Source organism: Dermacentor variabilis, chromosome 2 (assembly GCF_050947875.1).
Source record: "Dermacentor variabilis isolate Ectoservices chromosome 2, ASM5094787v1, whole genome shotgun sequence".
In the NCBI taxonomy this organism is placed as follows: Eukaryota; Metazoa; Arthropoda; class Arachnida; order Ixodida; family Ixodidae; genus Dermacentor; species Dermacentor variabilis.
This window is the reverse complement of record NC_134569.1, coordinates 106,778,461-106,797,828: the sequence shown is the minus strand read 5'-3', so window position 1 is coordinate 106,797,828 and position 19,368 is coordinate 106,778,461. Positions and strand designations below refer to the sequence as shown.

Below are 19,368 nucleotides of genomic sequence, written 5' to 3'. Positions count from 1 at the left end.
CGAAAATTAGGCATTGCTATAAACACTGAAAACGTTCTCTCCTTAGGGGCAACTTAATTGAGTTTTATCCACAAGAATGTATGCTGGGCCGTATGCGAGTTCCTTGGTGACATAAGAATACCTAGTTAATCTACTGATTTATTATGTATTATTTCACAAAATTCCAATTTACGTTATCTTACTGATTTATAATTTCTTAATTTACAAAATTCCCATTCAGTTTCTTAAAATTTGTTACCTTGTAGCTGGTTCTCCTTTCAAAAACGCGCGTTTTCCTATAACCGTTTACCGTTTAACCGCCGGCTACTTGGCCAGTCCCCCGTAGTGGGTACGCGCCATGGTAGAGCAAGCAAGCAAGCAAGCAAGGTGTTAGTGTCACATAGCGAATGAGAAGCAAAGGAAGAAGAAGAAATGGCCGAACGGGGGAACAGAGGGCTTGAATGGCCCCAAGCCCAGGCGGTGACTCCCCCACCGAGTCCAGCGCCGAGCAGTGGACCGCCGGTCCGCGTTTGCCGCTTCTGCCGAGGCATCAACGACCAGTTGTGCATGGTGAAGCCATGTCGCTGCACAGGTCAGCACGATCGAGCATCTCTTGGCCTGCACTGTTACATACTCTCTTGCACGCTTTTAACGCTGCGACAAATTGCATTGTGTGCGATTCTAGCTAAGAGACCGTTAATTAGGGCAGTCTCATTGGTCGAGTGGGCGGCATTAGTAGCTCTGGTTTAGTATCTGTACTTTGGCTTCCTTGAAGTGCTTGTATATTAACAGGGCTGTCTCAGCTCTTAAAGAACTCTTGCGGTGAAATATTCTCCCGTCCTATCCTCTCGTCTCATCTATTCGTTCACTATAGTGAACGAATAGGTGCGACGCGTGTAGTGTATATATACACTACACGCGTCGCACCTGTACGTGACAGCTAATCTGCGCTCGAAGAGCAGGAGTCAATGGTCGATCTTCAAATCGTTGCCTCATGTATATGGATTGAAGTATTGTTGTTAAACTTTGCAACAGCAGACTAGGTACAGTGTAAATAATGACGAGAGCTGTAAACTATGTATTGTAAAATATTAGAGCGTCTAACTATATTCATCGAAGTTGAAGCCTTGGCAGAGCAGACCTTAGTGGCTTGCCCTGAGTCTAACTTCGTTCTTAAAGTATGCGTAGTAAGAGTTTGCATGGGCTTCTTTTGCGCAGGAGACTTGAGCTACGCCCATGCCAACTGCATTGCAATCCAGGTCTTCCAGAACAATTTGTATTTCTGCCCATCTTGCCATTACGACTTCATCATCCACTGGGAGCAGCAAAAGGTGAGTATGTGCAGGATCTTTGCGGCGTCATCTTGTTTACAATACCTTGCATTACCTCTTGTGGCAATTTACAGAAAGACCGTCAAGTGACCTGCCATGTCGAAACTATACCCCCGAGTACAGGACTGCCTGATCTAAATATTCATTAAGCTTTTGATTGACTGCTACCGCGGCCTCTTCATTTTTGTTTGTGCGCGCGTTTACTGCCCTATTCTGATGAGGAGAGGAAGTTTGGCTCCTTAGCACTGCACGATGTGTGATCCGCATCCCCTCCAGCCAGGCAAAGCCCTGAGAAGTTTAGCGCTCTGATGGAGCCTTGTCAGCGTGAACTATTAGGACACGCTGCCTTCTGTGCTGCCGAGCATGAGCGCACAGGTACGATTCCTGACCACGCGAGCCGCATTCGGACGCAGGTGGGGTGCAATATCTCTCACGTATTTAGATTTACGTGCATGTTAAAGAACGCCACGTGGTCGAAAATAGTCCGGGATGGGGGCGGGGAGGGGGGGGGGGGTTCCATCCAGTGGATATGGCCATTTCGTCTGTTGCTGACGTTCTGATTGGATGGGATGGAACACTCGTTAAAAGGAGACAGGTGCTACCAGCCAATCAGCACTTTAGCAGCAGACGAAATGGACATGTCCGCTAGGTGTAAACTTGCAGAATGCTCCTCCCCCACCCCCAGGAAACACCTACTACAGCGTGTCTTATCGCCCGCGAGTCACTTTTTTGACGTTCAACCACACTATGTACTTGTATACCCTGCCAGAGTTTTTGCCACTTCTATATAATATTTGGGGTTTTACGTGCCAAAACCACTTTCTGATTATGAGGCACGCCGTAGTGGAGGACTCCGGAAATTTTGACCACCTGGGGTTCTTTAATGTGCACCTAAATCTAAGCACACGGGTGTTTTCGCATTTCGCCCCCATCGAAATGCGGCCGCCGTGGCCGGGATTCGATCCCGCGACCTCGTGCTCAGCAGCCCAACACCATAGCCACTGAGCAACCATGGCGGGTTTTTTGCCACTTCTCTTAGCATGGTGTATAACGTCGCGGAAACAGCAAATCCTGAGCGGTTATGTGCACTGGTGTTTCGTGGCGGTTTGCACGCCCGCTGTGCAGTCGTTCCGCGAGTGGCTCCTGAGCGAGGAGACGTCGGGCCACCAGCGGCGGCTGCTGTTCAACCTGGCGTTCGCTATCTCGATGGCTGTGGTACTGGTTCTGGCTTGGATACAGGCTGCGCGCGCCCTGGACCGCTTGCCGCGCCTGATCGCCTTCGTGCTCGCCATCTTCCTCATGGTGCACACGGCGTCCTGGATCGGATACGCGCTCTACAACTTCTGGTCAGCCTCCTATTCACGCCGCTGGCTGAATGAACACGTGACAGTAGACAGGACAGCGCTTAAAGAATGCGAGGACGAAGGAAAAAAACACATCCTCAGGTGTACTCCCGTGAAACACATGCATGTGCCTTTTACAGTTATCTTCAACCATAGTTACACTTTCACAAGTCTTGAAGAAGGGTGGGAGGATTTCGATGTCAAGCAGTTAAATGGCTAAGGCCGCACACGCAGAACTATTACCACACACGTGATCACGCAGCTCCTTTAAGCGTCTCTCACGCTTGGAACAACCAGGCTCTCTAGCCTATACTTGTGTACCGTACTTAGCAAACACTTGTTGCAGCGCAACGTAAAGAGCAATCCTGCAGGGGACGCTCTGTATGCGCCACGTATGTGCCACTTTCGTAACACGGCAGTTGCTTACGTGAACAGAAAGTGAACAGTGTGGCTAGACCCGGCACCATGGCTCGTGAACTTTTTGCATTTTATTTAGCTGCTTTTGGATTCCATAAGAAATGTGCGAAATGAATGGGGACCAGCATTGCCTTTCGTTCAAATGAATGAGGACCAATATTGTCCCGTTTCGTCGTGTGTTCTTTGTGTTCCATGTTCGCTGGTCGTTTCCGTTGCATTGTGACGCAATTTGCCCAGCTCCAAATCCTGCCTGTTTGCCACTTGAAGTCGATGTTCACAGAGTCAATTTCAACGAAAACCCAATCCGGGCCTTAGAAATGCACTGCACTCGACAAGTTCCTCAAGTGCACATAGGCTTTACCCGCTTGATCCTTTCATACCTATAGTATGCATACTCGACTGAGTCAAGTTGAGGTCATCTTCCAGCTCTAAACTTTGTCTCGTTAATACAGCTGCTAACGACCCGGTTGGAGCGAGTGGCGATGTGTCTCTTGCGCTACGGCAAGATGATTTGGCCGACTTTCGTGGTAAAGTGCTAACGTAAATATGATCTAGTAGGGATCTCAGGACGGCCGCATGCAAATGCATCTCGGTGGAGACTGGGTGCAAGCGAGGTATCGTATTGATGGGGCTACTGAGAGGCAAGTCAACCCTTCCGCTTTTCCGACGACCTCGCTCTTCATCATCGCGTAATGCATGTCAATGCGGACTGCGACTGCGGCTCGGTAATTGTACTCGCGAAACGTGGATACGGCAAGTTGCGATCACCTTGTCTGTTTAAACGGTTCACTCGACGCTGTCCGTCGACGTTAATGTGATTGCGCCTGTTGATTTTATGCAGCAGACGGACAGATTGCAGCAAATAATTCGCTGAACCTGACTGGTGGCGTCAAATGGTAAAATGACCAGAAGTGGTCGTCGCAAAGCTGTCACAAGCATGCAACAAGGGTATGCTTATTATTGCTGCTCACACGTATAAAACATGTATGCTTTCTTTTTTCAATAAGACGTGCTTGCCTGTAGTCGTCTTTTGTGGGCGACGTTGTTGTAAACCAGTCAAGACATTGGAGACAAGAGTTGCGGTGCCTTCTGAATGTAACTGTAGTAGATGTGGGCGAATGTCAATTTTTCGAATACGAATCTAATACGAATAGAAAGACTGCAACATTGAATCAAATAGTAAATAGTCAAGTGTAGGTGCATATATTTACAGCAGGAATATTTAGTTTGGTATAATTAGGTACCATGCTTGTACTGACTAGTGAAAAAAAAAAGAAAGCTAACCTTCACGGACAACTGCAACCAGTTGTATACGCAACATCCGTAATTGTCACTAAAATAGCTGCATGAATAGTCCCTTCACATATTTACAGCCTGGTTGCAAAAAGCTTTTTCAAGAATGAATGGCTCCTGTGCGACTAGCTTTCCAAACACGGCAATAAATCGTTGTTAAAAAATAGATATTAAGTTGTGGAAAGAGGAAAAAAATGGTTCAAGGACAGTGTATGTGGCATACATATGGGAAAGGGCCCGTTGCAAGGCAGACATCGCTAGCCTAAAACATAACACTGCTACTTCACTAGACTTCAAGAAGCACTAAATGACAGACTACAAGCAAAAATGGCCTGTTGCCATGTGGGTTTCCGCCGCGAAGACGAAAGCAAAGCTTGCATTACCCATTTTGTTTCTAGATTTCTTCGTAACCTTTCATCATCGTTTCACTCCTGATAATTCGCGATACCTTCTTTAGCAGACGGCCAAAATCGCTCGGTTGCTGAGAAATATTTGGCATGTTTCACAAGTGAGCATGTACTTCACCCCCTTCTTTCGTACTTATATTCTAAAATACTTAATAGTTCATTTTCGAATACGAATACGGGATAGTTAATGAGTAATATTCGATTCGTATTCAAAACTTCGAATATTCGCCCAGCCTTAAAATCTGTAGATTACCGCATTCATCTTTTGCTTAGACATCCGCAACCTTTCTTTTTTTTTTGTCAACGCTTCTACTCTAATGAGTATGTTACATTCGTCTTTGTGTCGTTTGTATAGCCTCTCTTTCACATATTCCGCACTTATTTCGCAGGCTATATCGGGAGGCTTACCTCAAGTGGAAGTCTCTTCCTCTCAAGGCGGCTGAAACACCGGCCCAGTGATGGTCATCGGCGCTTAACCTATTCTCGCACTACGGCGCATAGTTCCTGTAGTCGAGCATGAAAAAGTTGCGTTAATCTTTTACTTTCTTTTTACCACGGTCAGCACAACTAAGATTCTTTTTCAAGATTACTTCAAGAAATAATGACGCGGCATTAGCATAAATATGCATGTAAAGCTTATCTTGTGTTTGTCGTTCGTATTGTGTATTCGGTGCTGACATCATCAGCCTAATAATCTACGCAAACACATGAAAATTTTCGCCATTCAATGTCTTCGCCCGCGTCGGCGCTGTTTCAGAAAGCCGCCTCCTGATCTACACAATTGCAGTCCACGCCCAAGTCCGACAGTATAATTGTCGTTACCTCGTTTTAACCCTGCCAATTTCCTTCTTCGAAGTAATGTAGATTGGTCATCACTGCACGCCTTTGACTTGTGTGATACTTCGAAGTGTTCTACTTCTGTTCCGAAGGAACTCTAACAGGAACCTTTACCACGGGTGCCCCGGTCTAAATGCATGGAAACAAAAGAAATCCGCTTGCTTGGCATCCACTGCACCGAAGTTGATGAAGTTTGTTGCGTTTAAAATAAAAATTCAAAGTGTGCCACCTGTAGATATATATATTTAAGTTAGGCCATCAATGATTCTTTTTTTTAATTCCTGAAAATCTAAAAATTTCAAGCTGAAGCATAAAGCCTATAGTGCCAATTCAGCAATAAAAACAGTATCGTAAGTATATAAGCAGAACTATTGAGACGTCTAAAGTGGACAAAACGGATGTATCATAAGCTGTAGTGCAGGCCCTGTTGCAGGCGATCTCGTGGGCGCCGCTTTGTTTAATCACTTGGTGATACGTCCATTGCTTGCCTCAGCTGCCTCTATGTTTACAATGGATGTACATTACGCCGGGACGGCTTAGCAAACCTCTGTTTCGACGGATATTGAAGACTGTGACTGGGTACGACACGAAGCTTTGGCCGCAGCTTCAGAGGACACGTAAGCATCATATAAGCTCATTACGCCTTGCTCAGACTGCACGAGCGGTGTATAAGGTGCTTGTACTAAACGCGGGGCAAGAAATGTATTCTTAGCTGCCCAAACTTTCCACTTGTGATCTAAATCAGGATCAGTGTGTATTACTCCACGTTCTTTAATTGGCAATTATTTTGAAGCAGCGGCTTGTCATTTTTCTGACTCCATAAAGTTCATCGCTGTGGTCACGTTCTGATTGTTCTCTGTGTAATCGCTCTCGCGTGTACTCAGTTGCGATAGATTTGTTTTTGCTGCACACAAGGCCTGGAACGTAGGTTATCTGTGCTTTCTAATAGCTCGAATTAAATACGTATTATCGCTAGTAACTTGGTTACTCTGCGGACCACCACGAAACGTTCAGCTTCGAACATTCGCTTATTACCGGTGTAGTCGCAATCACCCATGCTTCGGAGCATTTATTCTCAAGTGTGCGCCTGTTCACTTATTCTTGATACGTTGGCGACAGTGTGGGCATAAGCTTGCGTGCCAGTTGGCATATATGTGTTTAAATAACGTGTGTTTAAATATATGTGTTTAAATAAAGCTTACTATGTCAGGAAGCGACACTGTACTACCTTTGTCACTGTATAACGAGCGGCACATACTCTTGCCGATGCTCCGAGGGTCAAGTTCTTTCTTTGGAGGTTAGCGATACAACGCTGGCGGACGAGTGAATCTTTAATCCTCGAGGAAGGCCGCGCATCGCGAAAGGCCGGCGACACAGGCAGTCCTTATGTAATAGCGGTCCGTGGTCTTGGTCACACAGATTCATTTCATTCCTTATTATTCCAGTAACTAATTTCCTAGCCAACTACTGCTCACGTCTGCCCTCTACCGCTCCGCATTTCGCACCTTAAAGGGGCAAAGTGCGTTAGCGAACACCCACTTGTATTTCCGAAAGCTGATAGCAGGTCGTTCCTGCCAGCTCCCTCACAACACACGTGGGAGGAGCTGCTCAGAACGACGGATCAAGAACAACAAAAACTCCTCGTTGTTTGGGCCGAAAGGGTCGCTCCTCGTGAGGGGCCATCCTAGGACTCGGGCCTGCCAGACCATAACTGAGCAGAATCTAAATAAAGTTGTTACCACCACAGCGGCAGGGCAGAGGCATTAATGGTTTTACTTTCGCGCGCTTTCGCTGAGGCAACGTGTGGCGCGCCGCCTAAGGCTCCATCTCGTTCTTCTGAAGGGAACTGCTCCGCGAAAAGGGTCCGTATGCCACTGATCTGCCAGCAAGACTTTTCTAGTAGCCTTCGTAGACATTGTGACAATTTCACGTAACCTGTAAACTTGCATAACATATTTGTCCACATTATGCGTGCTGTAATAAGTGCAGTTTACAGAACTGCGGTATCTGTTTTTGGTACTGATTTACAAAATCGTTAAATTAGCGCTTCAGATGTTTTCTTTGTGTTGCCGATTGATTTTTAAGAGGTATTGTAAAGACTATGTGACCTTAAACCTCTATTCTGCTTTCTACAGTAGGTAAAATCTTGAATGCGACCGAACAATTTTGTTTAAATTGGTCCTGCGGTTGTCTAACCAGATGATTCTTTTGTTTCACACGTATTTGAATGGGTAGTAAAAGCAGCGCAAAAGGAGCGGCGACACAAGGTAGAGAAGTACATAGCACAGGCACTAAACTAGCAACTCGCGTTTATTGAAGACAGGGAAGAATAAATACATAGAGCACGTCTACTCCTGCACCCTCACTCTACTGGTATTTTCCCATCTTTCGAGGAGGCTGAGGTCACAAACGTGCAGGTTGATAGAGGGGACGGAAATACAATGCGCACGTTTTTTTAACATATATATACAGGGTGTTTCAGCGAACACTTTCAAAATTGTTTACAGGTTGCCTGTGGCAGATAGCTCTAGTTTATGAGCCGGTCTACTCGAAGCGGCGGACACTATACTTGTACTAGTTTCGACATCCCGCCACCAGTTTCGACGACACCAGTTTTGACGACACCAGTTTCGAGATATGAATTCCCGAACTTTGCGTAGAAATGCATTGGCGTTCCAGTTACTTGCCGGATTCAGTGCGCGAAACGACGTTTTGTTAACAAATTAACTGGAACGTCAATGCATTTCTCCGCAATGTTCGGGAATTTATATCTAGAAACTGGTGTCGTCCTGAGAATTCGTTCCAAGTAGATCCGCCTTGCGAAGTCCACTGCTAGAATTTGTAAATTGCAGGAAGGGTCATAAGATAATTACCTAATAAAGTTAATTAGTGAATTCTTGTTAATTAGTAGATTTTGCATCTCAATTTTTTGTGCAAGTATTGCCCGCCACTTCGGGTAGGCCAGCTCACGAACTAGAATTGTGATATCTGCCACACGCAACTTTAAAAGATTTTTGAAAGTGTTCGCTGAAACACCCTGTATGTGGAGAGTTTCAATGATTTCACGTGCTTTTTGAGGCACGTGCCTGAAGGTGACATGTGTTCTTTTTAAAAATGGCGTACAGTTTGGCTTTTTTTAACCCACCTAATGTAACCACCCGATTCATGACCGATCTCCAACTGTGGGTTTGCCTCAGAACTACAGAAGTAAAATTTCATGAAATCTTGAGGGCCGTGAGAAGAATTGGTTCTTTTCATGTTTTTTTTTCACAAAAATGCGAAAACTTCAAAAAAGACTATTGACCACAGAAGTATGAAAAATCCGACACATTTATTTCTAGAACGCTGAGAGAGATATATATATATATATATATATATATAAACTTTATTGCTAGACCAGGCTTCTTGAGCCCAAAGGTGGGTGGCCTCCTCAGTCCAGGTAGCCATGGCTCGCTGCCACCGCCCGAGCCCTGCTCACCAACCGTAGCGGGTTGTCAGGATCTTGCATCATCAGCAGAGCCTCCCACTGGTCTTCCAGGTCTTCCTCAGAAAAGAGTATAATTCTTACATTATTTCATCACAAAAGGCCCAGCAGAGTTTCCAGGTTCAAAATCTAAGCACGATTTCACGTCAAGGCATTCATTTCACATCAAAACGTCCAGACCGACATCCGTATCATTGTGTGTCTGATTCCTTTCGGCTTGACGTGTCAACGCTTCGCTGTGCAGTGGACGACTCCTTCCGGACATTGAGGTTCGAGTGCACGTACACAAGTTTTTGAACGCGATCCCATGGGAGCCTTACTGCGTTGCTTGGTGTGCACATTTTCAAACTCGTACCAGTTTCTTTCACATGCTGCAGAAGAAGGGGGAATATGCAGTACGCGACAGGCGAGGGGGCTCAAGGGTTGGTTGAAGCAGAGCCTTTACCTCCACGTTGATAGATCCAGGTGCTTCGCAGACTCCCCAACTCTTTTGGCCAAACTTTTAGATACGTCGACAGCAGTCTCGCATCAACAGAATAATTCAGCGGGGAAGCTCCGTTTTCTTTTTTTCTTACTTTAATTTTTAACCTGGTGAAAGAAAAGAAACCATTTTCTCCCAAAATGTTCAATGTTTTCTTTTTCAACCACTTACATCTCTAGGCAGACCCACTCAGGACAACAACAACAGCTGCATGAACGACAATGTGCTGACAGATGTGATGAAGGCGTGCCTTTTAAATTGTTATTGTGCTATCGTAACCTTTCGTTAAGGCAAGCGCCAGTGTGTCCAATATACATTCTTCCCCACGATAATGGGATGTTTAAACAACACCTACTGTAAACAGCCCCAGCTTTCAGTTCTCGACAAGCTGGCCCTGTCTCGCAACATCTCGCACAGGATCCCCGACCAGAATCGCACTTTATGACAATACACACTTGTTTCAGCATTTAACCAACATCGTAGGCCACGGTCGTTCGGTAGTTTGAGCCCTCTGGCGGACTATCTTGTACAGAACAATATTGGACTCTTACAGTTTGACAGGTAAGGTTTCTTCGTCTTGTTGTCCAACGCGAGTTGGCTGAAAAAGCTGCGAGCGCTGGTAAAGGAAGTTAAACCCAATTTCATTCAATACTGCCTCTGTTAAAAACAAAGTCCTTAACCCTCTTGCCAGAGGTTGGGCTTGAGCCTCTCGTGTCAACCGTTAAAAAGGCCAAAGCTGATAGACTTAGCACTTTCTTTGCTGCGAAAGCGCACAAATTGAACATCCCTTTCCGCTGCATTGTTACTGAACTCCACAACTGACAACATATGTAGTTTCCGGTTACCACAAAAAGCACCTTTCCTTACTACGCATAGAATATATCTTTCTTATCTCTACTTCTAACCACGTAACTGATTACCTTTTTTCTCAGAACCTTGGTTCTTATTCTGTTGTAAGCTTTGACTTGGAGGAACTCTTTTATTCTCTACCTCATGACAAGCTTACGATGTCCGTGAAACATTGTATAACTGAATGTAACGATGAACTTGCACTTGGGAAGAAGTGTGGTGTCAAAGTGGAGGCTTTCTTGGAATTTTTATGTTTCTACCGCAAAGTCACGTTTGTTATATGGATGGTGCCCTACATATTTAAAATTCAAGCATCTGAATCGGTTCCTAGGTGGTGCCTGCCCTAATTGATATATTCCTGTCTGCCGTAGATCGCGCTATAGAACGTGAAGTGCAAGGTTTGGGGGAAAAGAATTTTCGCTACGTTGATGATTTTCTTATCTTCTCTAGTAATTTTTGTTCTCATCATGCGACCTGATGAAGATATTTTTAAAAAATGCCTCTAGGTTTATCATTCAAGTATGAATTGCTTTAGGATGGTTCTGTGCGGTTCTTGGCCTTATGTTTGTATTCTGATCCAGAACATGTCTGCTGATGTATTTCTCCGTGATTCAGGGCATTCTAAGGTAGTTAAGAATGGTTTTGCTTACAACTCTCTCAATGCTGCCTTAAGTGATTTTTTTCTACCACAAAATGGAGCACAGTTTTCGGGAACAATTAGCTCGTTTAAAGGACGCCGGCATCCCGGTTTCCGATTTATCGTGCGTTTCTTTTAGGCTGCTCAAATCATTGAAATTGTCCGCATCTCGACTTACACCCACGTACAAGTGGGCTTTCCTGGGCTTTCACATCGGCTTAAAATGATTGCCAAGTGTTTTGACGCAAACGAGTTTTTTTTTTCAGCCCTGTAAAGTGTCGGAAGGGCCTGTGCCGAAGTCGATAGGTAACGAACGTGTGAATCACGGAAGAACCTGTGCTCTGTTAACCATTCTAACCGAATTGTTACATGTGCACCGTGGTGTTCTTTGCAATTTCCCACTATCGTGCGGAAGAATGTGCATTGGACAGACTGGCGCCTTCTTAACGAAAGGTTACGCCAGCACAACAACAATTTAAAGGGCACGCCTTCATCACATCTGTCAGCACACGATGAGCAAAGCGAGAACAAGGTATAAGCGGGAGCTATCTTTTCAACAAGCAGACTTGTTTTTTTCAGGCACATCGTCATTCATGTAGCTGTAAATCACATTTTTTTTTAAAGAGCGCATGCCATCTTCAGGAACGTGGACTAAATATCAGAGTAACCAGTAAGGCTTGTTGGTTGAACATAGTATAAAGCTACAGCACGGGGACCGACGGAAACAAAGGAGGCACAGAAAGGTGCGGCGTCCGTGTACTTTGTGCGCCTCCTCTGTCTCCGTCGGTCCCCGCGCTGTAGCCTTCTAGTATGATCAAAAAAGCACGCTCAACCATTGAAGCTGTCCACATAAACAAAAATTCGGCAGAGGCACTTAAGACTGCTTACGTGCGGGAATGCGAAAGCATTATGTCGTTTGCCGACCTCGGAGCGTCGTGAACGCGCTAATTTTATGCACTCATGACGTGGCGCCCCTCCCTCTCCATTGGCTGCTCCGTCACGTGCCCAACGAAGCAAGCACTATAGGCCACACCTTCGTCATCCAGATGGCTGTGACGTCACGTGGGGAATGAGGCACGCACTAGGCACACCTTTAGTCAGCCAGAATACCCAGACCAAAATTTGCCGAATTGTCTTTTCGAATCCGTTAATTTACTTTGTTTACAGGAACCTCCCTGAGAAAGTTGTCGTCAATCTGAGCGTTCTTTGACGTGATTTTACTCTTTGCGCCAGCGGCATTTCTGGTACTGTCTTTCGACCACGCCGACGCCTATGCGGGTTTTCGCGTAATGAGGCATATAATGCTTTCGCATTAAAACAATTCATCTGTCAACATGTACGATTGTGAACTCAGCTTCCTCGAAAGACGTGGCCAATAACGGTAGCCTGAGGGTGCGCACGCACACGGACTGTAAGTATTCTTTCCTGTCTTCAATAAACGACTAAGTTGTTATTTCAGCACGGGCCCTACGTACTTCTCTGTATTGTGTTGCCGTTCCTATTGTGCTGCTTTTACTATGACGATCAGCCAACTCGTCCAGTTTTACATTCTGTTAAATGGGTAAATTGGAGTTGGCTGAGAGGTAAAGCTTCCTCTTAACCGCGATTAAGTTCAATCGCACTTGGGGCCTACTGCATGTAGACAATATTGCACCAAAGCAGGGAAGAAGTTTGGGCGTGTTGGTGGGATACATACCGACTGGGATACATAGCGCAAAAAATGACACAGGGACAAGCAGGAACACAGGACGAGCGCTAACTTTCAACAATTGATTTATTGCAGCTGGTGAGTATATATATACTCACTGGGACGTAACTGCAATGGACACACTGAAGGGAAGGAGGAAAAGCAGTCATGTGACTTTTATGCCCAAAAATTCAAGCTCTTTCCTTGATAAAAGTATAGACGGCGTGCTAACGCACTCGTCGCCTGCTCTGGCTACCTCAGCTGCTTCCACAATTTCCCTCGTAATCTTATTCCTGTGGCGATAGACAACAACAGAGCCCAGGGCTAGTAAGCCGCCCTTGAGGTACAGTTCTGCACACTCTAAACTCATAAAAAGAAGTATCGTGCGTTCTTTCTTGTCATGCGCTCTATCTAAGTCATGTGCTCACTTGCTGGATGAGGGCCTTAGTAAGCAGGTGGCTCGTCTGGAAGCAGCGAACTATCCGAGACATATCATTATCTCGGTTGCTGAAGGCCTGCATCGTCAAAGGAAACTAACTTCACGCATAAGCGATGAGCAGAGAGCGGATGACGAAAGAGAAAGGAAAGAAGAAAGGTACAAACGAAAAGTGGCGATAATTCCCTACTTTCATAAGGTTTCCCACAACCTAAAAAAGGTCGGGCAACGTTCTGGTGTAAACGTTGTGTTTACAGCACCTAACAAACTCTTGAGGTTGAGTGTGTTGAGCCGTCCCTTGAGGAAACGAAAGCCTGGTCGCGCTACCGCGCACAAAGATCCTTTTGTTACATGCACTCGCAATGTTGTGTATAAGATCCCACTTTCGTGTGGGAAGTACTACGTGGGCCAGACGGGCAGATGTTTAAACGTGCGTCTGGCGGAGCATAGTAACAAAGTGGCGAGCATTGCAATAGATGGGCATCTGGCTGCCCATTGCAGAAAATGTGACGCGAAGGCACCATGCTTCCCGCTCTTGAAACAAACTGTTGTTGTCTATCGCCACAGGAATAAGATTACGAGGGAAATTGTGGAAACAGCTGAGATAGCCAGAGCAGGTGACGAGTGCGTTAGCACGCCGTGTACACTTTTATCAAGGAAAGAGCTTGAATTTTTTGGCATAGTAGTCACATGACCGTTTTTCCTCCTTCCCTTCAGTGTGTCTATTGCAGTGGCGTCCCAGTGAGTATATATATACTCACCAGCTGCAATACATCAATTGTTGAAAGTTAGCGATCGTCCTGTGTTTCTGCTTGTCCCTGTGTCATTTTTTGCGCTATGTATCCCAGTCGGGATTGCACCAAAAGTCAAAATGAAGTTACTTTGTTATCAAAGGTAACAGCATATATTAATGTAATTATGTTTTTCTTGTACCTGTACTTTAGTAGGGCAGGTCGAAGTTGGAGTAGCGGTTAGCCACAATTAGTTTGTCCGATAAACTACGGCACAAGTCGTTTGTAGCAATTCTCCGACACCTTTCACTTATAACCCAGCACCGCCAAATCCAACGTGGGACGTGCATGAGTGGATGCGTTTACATTCGCATTCACCCTGGCACCAGGTGATTTCGACATGCCTGCGCTAAAACCAGCCCACAAGGGGTCTCCGTAAGTCCACGCTACACAATCTACCTTCTTTTCACGTCCAGGCCGCGTGAGCCGTCGTGTGTGGAAGCCTTCAGCTTGCGTGGACCGCGAAGAAAAGTCGAGGTCACCCGCGCATGCATGCATCAGAAAGACGGCGCGTTTGAGTGATGTCGTCTTTCTTTTCTCTCTACCCGGCCGCTTTCCACAATGCTTACAAAGTACACTCCATCGATCTGCGGCAGCGGCAGTGACGGCGAATGCGGCCGCCTCTACACGTCGATCACCCCAAGCAACCTTCAAACAGGTGCACTGACGAGCCCGAGCGAGCGTGAGGGTGTGGAGGAAGTACCTTCGCCCATAGTGCTTTGAGTTTGTGGCGGCGTGCGCACGAAAGAGGAAGCCGGACACGCGCCGTTTCGAAGGCTCACGCACAGACTGCGACAAACACACACACGCGCGCACACACCGAATGCTGAGGCGAGTGCCGCTCGATGTACCCTAGCCGGGCCTAGCGCAGCCGGTGCGGCAAATGGGTGGGGTGGGGGACGAGGTAGTCGAAGCCGGCTGGCGTGTCGCGTTTCCCTTCTCATGGCGGATGTCGCGCGGTGGGTGACGTCGACGTGCGCGCGTATAAGCGGCCGCGGCGGCGCTCGTTGTGACACCGAAGCCTGGCTGCACCGACGTCGTCTGCTGCTTCGCGCCGCGACGCGCGGTGAAGTTTGCACAGTTCGTGTGGTCCGTCCTGCTGCCAGCTCCGTGCACGGTTTCTTTATTTTGCGAACGGCCGGCACGTAGGTTACGAACACTCGAACTGCTGAGGTGAGCTAAAACCACGATTCTTGCGAGCCGTAACAAAACGCCGACTTTCCGGCGCGACTCGGGTATCGAGAGAAGCGCGGTGGGGCAGCGTAGGTGCCTTTGGGAGTGTATTGATCCATCGTCGTGCAATGGGGTAAAAACCGCAGGCCAAATTTCCGCGTAGTAGGGTGGTATCTGCGATTGCGCGGCATTCGTGTGAATAAGTGCAAGGCCCTCGGGGAGTTGGCCATTGGGGGAAAACATTTCTTACCGTTGCTTGGATAGCGTCACGCTCAGGCTTTACCTATCGACTGCTTAGAAGAGCTTATTTGAAATTACCGGTCATTGCATGAACTGGCATGCCTTTAGTTGGAGTTGTTAGTTAACTTGACCAGAACTTATTCTTCCAGCAGTGAATACATGCCTTCCAAAGAAAATAAGGGACACAAGAAAGCACCGCAAATGAAATTTTGTTTCAGTTAGAGGCACCTGGCATATATTGGCCCATGTGGCTGTCGTGTCCAAACCATGTTTTTGGTTCGTTTCCTGCGGAGCAATATTGTTGAAAGGAAATATTCGATCTAGCCTGCCAATAAGATGACACTTGTCAATGTTTTAACCGGGACTTCTTTCTATAGTCCCATGCCTTGTCACGGCTTTTGGCAACTCTTAAACCGCATAATTAGTTTATTTTTCTCAGTTACTTATTCCTGATCACCTTTTCTTTGCAGAGCACTCCATTCTTGTGAAATTTGCCAGCCACACTCTTTTGTCTTCGTTATGAAGTTTTGACACATGCCTAATCAATAACTAAAACAAATGAAACAGAAAACCAGAGAACAAATCGAAGATTATTAGCCCTCTTCAAACCTTTCTTTTTTCTTTCGATCCATCTCTCTGCTACCGAAAGGAGATTGATCGCCATCGATTTCTGCGGAACGTGTCATGGGAGTGACCAGTGCCCAGTTCGTTACTGGAAGTAACGACGAAGGAAAAAGTACTTGCTGGCTCCGCACTCTCTTTCAGACCACTGAGGGGAGCTTGTTACCGTTGTAGCGTGGCCACAAAACGCCAACACAGAGCCGGTGCGAGCGCAGCCACATGGAACGCCTGATAAGTGACCACCTGCACACAAATTTTTGTGCTATGCTGACTTGTGAATGCCGCAGTGTAAACTTCGTGTGCACGTCCTCTTTTTTTCTTTTTTTTTTCTTTTTTGTCATGGCTGTCTGCACGCGCGGGCCAATGGCCCTTGCGACTGCGCGAAGGTGTCGAGCTGCAGAACTAGGGTGGAGGAATGATTCAGTGCATGCTTCAACAAATGAACAATCAAAGTAATGCACTCTGGACGCGAGACAATAACCCTTCCCATTGCATAAAGCTTGCATAAAGCTCGCAGAGGACGACGTATGAATGAATTAATTAATTGTTTCTGATAAATGAGTGAAAACTTGTCTGTCCAATAGGAAAGGAAACGGCAGTGATGCCCACTGTTCGTAGCTTCAAGTAACACTTGCTCAATACGCCTAACGCCCCCGTATTCTAGAACGTTCCTCCACTCGACTAGCTGCTTGAACCTAAGAAAGTAGATGACAGCGCCGCCTCACAAAAAAAACATGATGGTCACTGCTCTTCACTGACACTCCACAGCAACTATTTATAAGTGTTGCGTCTTCTCCAGCCAATGGGTGGCGCGCTGGGTTCAAATCGGTCGAGTCTAGTAGGCGCTTCGAGTCAAGGATCGTTTGAGAATACGGGAATAAGGTTTGTTAAAGGCGCACTGAAGAGCATCGCCAAGTCATCTCGCACTTGTAAAGCATTTCTTCCTTAACCTTAATTCATTCATTTCACGGAAGAGGCTCGGTTATTACTGAATAAAGCAAAGACCATATTTTGCTTCATTTAATTTCGCACCGGAGTTTAATCATGGAAACGCCAGTGTAACATTCAAAGTAGAGAACAGACTGTCATGATCCATGACGTCATTGCGAGATGGTGGGGTAACATGATGAAGCACAGTAAAGATTTTCACAGTAGTTTTGTTCACATAGGGGCAAAAGCCAAATAAACCACGAAGTTCGAAATTTTTTCTCGAGTTTAAGATAAATCGGGCATCAAGACATTAACTCTATATCCCCGCTTAATGTCTCCTAAATAAGTGACTAGCTTTATTTACATCGTAGGCACTACTAATTGTTTCGGTATGTGCCGGTTCGTAGACGTCTTTCTCTTCATTTCTTTACATGGCATATCAGAAGATGATGGATGTCACTATTCAATACATCTGTGCTAATCAGGCATTCACGTCCGTCATATGTCACCATATTGAATATTACCGCTCTAGTTTCCTTTCACTGAGCAATAAGAGAAATATTTTCTAGTTACCTAATAACGAGCGTATCTCGAAAAAAAAACGTATTATCTACTCCTACTTACTCTTAAATGTACCCGCCGTGGTTGCTCAGTGGCTATGGTGTTGGGCTGCTGAGCACGAGGTCGCGGGATCGAATCCCGGCCACGGCGGCCGCATTTCGATGGGGGCGAAATGCGAAAACACCCGTGTGCTTAGATTTAGGTGCACGTTAAAGAACCCCAGGTGGTCAAAATTTCCGGAGTCCTCCACTACGGCGTGCCTCATAATCAGAAAGTGGTTTTGGCACGTAAAACCCCAAATATTATTATTATTACTCTTAAATGTGCCTGGATTAACTATTTTCAACTAATCTTGCAGTACGACGAAAATCATTTGTGTAATGCACAGACACGTTTGCAGGTGACATAAAACTGCAATTTTGTTTGCGTGAAATCCGAGCAACGCACGATGGTGATCTTTGGCCAAACCTGGCCTTGCGCCACTAATCCGCACACATCAGCATCATCGAAGCGAAACAACAAGCATTTTGTTGTTGTTGTTGTTGTTGTTGTTGTTGTTGTTGTTCAGCGACGCTGCGTATGGACATAGAGCAGTAGTCGAGAAAACTTATTTTAGTTCTACATATTATTACGACGCCATCGACAGATGCTCCAGACAAGATGCTCTGCCGTCACCGTTAAGCGGCACAAGAAAGGATACAAGAGTGCGAAGTTAGGCTAGTTCGTTGAGCAACACTCTGAGAAAAGCAGTGTAGCAATAGGACCAACAAAAGACAAACCAACACAAGCTCATGTTGTTTTGTATTTCACTGGTACTGTTGCTGGGTTACTTTTCTCGCAAGATAATGATAATAGTTCCCGGGCACGTCACGCTCCAAGTTATATGGCTTGGGGTGGATGAACAAAAAAGACTGGCAGAAGAAGCGATGAAAAGGCTAAACACGAAGATGTCTTCCTCAAACCCTCATTTATGTGCCGTTCTTTGCCACCAGCTACACACAAAAAACACCGTGTTCTGTGTGTGAATTTTTCAGTGAGTGATCTTCAAATGATCTATTGCATGAAAAAAAAAATAATTTAGGGCAATATTTACTTCACTAAAATTTCACTCTAACGCAATAGTAGAGCGTCCTTTTCAGTGCAAACTTGACACACAGTTCAACAAGGTGGCAGTTTTGGAGACGAGTTGGTGCTGCGCTCGAGGCCGTATGCCAGTGCTTGTCTTTCTCCAACGCTGCGCTGGTGCATTGTCAAAACCAAACATAGTAAACTACGCTCTACGAAGACGTTTTGTGGTAAGCGCGAAGTACGAAATCGCCTTCAGTGTAGGCTCGAAATACATAAGGAAATCGATGGATCACTGACACCATCGCACAGTACTTGATGCAACTCGAGATTCAAGAATTCTCACTTTGAATGACTGAAGGCCGATAATGTTTTGTTCTGCTCGACCACACATCCCTTGTCAGCGGTCGTATCTTCCCCGACGCTCTTCGCAGGTGAGCTGTGGGGAGTGATGAGAACTGCTTACAATGCTGTGCTTCTGTCCCTGATTGTGGGAGTCATGGCACGAGAGCAGTTCCCGCTACTGCGACACAGAAGAGACACTACGGCGACGATGCCCACGCAACTGGAAAGGTAGGTCTCTCGGCTGCATTGCCTTGGACGTAGTTTCTGGCGAGACAGAAAATGGGGTGCCTCGGTCAGTTCATGTTGGCCCAAGAAGCATGTCGAAATGCCTCCTCCTCGAACGAGACAGTGAACTGCAGAACTGTCAACAACAGCGTTTGAGACTGAGCAGTAGATATGGTAACAAAGTGAAGTTCTATATTGTCCCACGTGCAATGGCGCTACCATTTCGCGTTCTCACG

General features: G+C 46.1%; 2 protein-coding genes across 3 annotated transcripts in view; both read left to right on the top strand.

Moving 5' to 3' along the window:
* The first annotated feature begins 411 nt into the window (after nt 1-411).
* On the top strand, nt 412-5,826 carry LOC142570393 (E3 ubiquitin-protein ligase MARCHF2-like). The gene is made up of 4 exons (XM_075678781.1): nt 412-571; nt 1,198-1,310; nt 2,436-2,656; nt 5,160-5,826. The coding sequence occupies exons 1-4, from the start codon at nt 412-414 to the stop codon at nt 5,227-5,229; spliced, it is 564 nt and encodes a 187-aa protein (XP_075534896.1). The 3' UTR covers nt 5,230-5,826.
* A 4,206-nt stretch (nt 5,827-10,032) lies between these two features.
* LOC142570919 (uncharacterized) overlaps nt 10,033-19,368 on the top strand; it is a 35,304-nt gene continuing 25,968 nt past the window's right edge. The window contains exons 1-2 of one of the 2 annotated variants that reach the window (XM_075679218.1): nt 10,033-10,133; nt 18,997-19,135. In XM_075679218.1, coding sequence (XP_075535333.1) covers nt 19,014-19,135 — 122 coding nt within the window. In that variant the 5' untranslated portion in view covers nt 10,033-10,133; nt 18,997-19,013. Of the gene's footprint in view, nt 10,134-14,829; nt 15,146-18,996; nt 19,136-19,368 lie in introns of those variants that run through there. The other variant, XM_075679217.1, reaches the window with a different exon arrangement.

Coding starts and splice junctions, on each gene's coding strand:
- LOC142570393 (XM_075678781.1), top strand. CDS start 412: ATGGCCGAACGGGGGAACAGAGGGCTTGAATGGCCCCAAGCCCAGGCG. Junction 572..1,197: donor GAAGCCATGTCGCTGCACAG/GTCAGCACGATC, acceptor TCTTTTGCGCAG/GAGACTTGAGCTACGCCCAT. Junction 2,657..5,159: donor TACGCGCTCTACAACTTCTG/GTCAGCCTCCTA, acceptor CTTATTTCGCAG/GCTATATCGGGAGGCTTACC.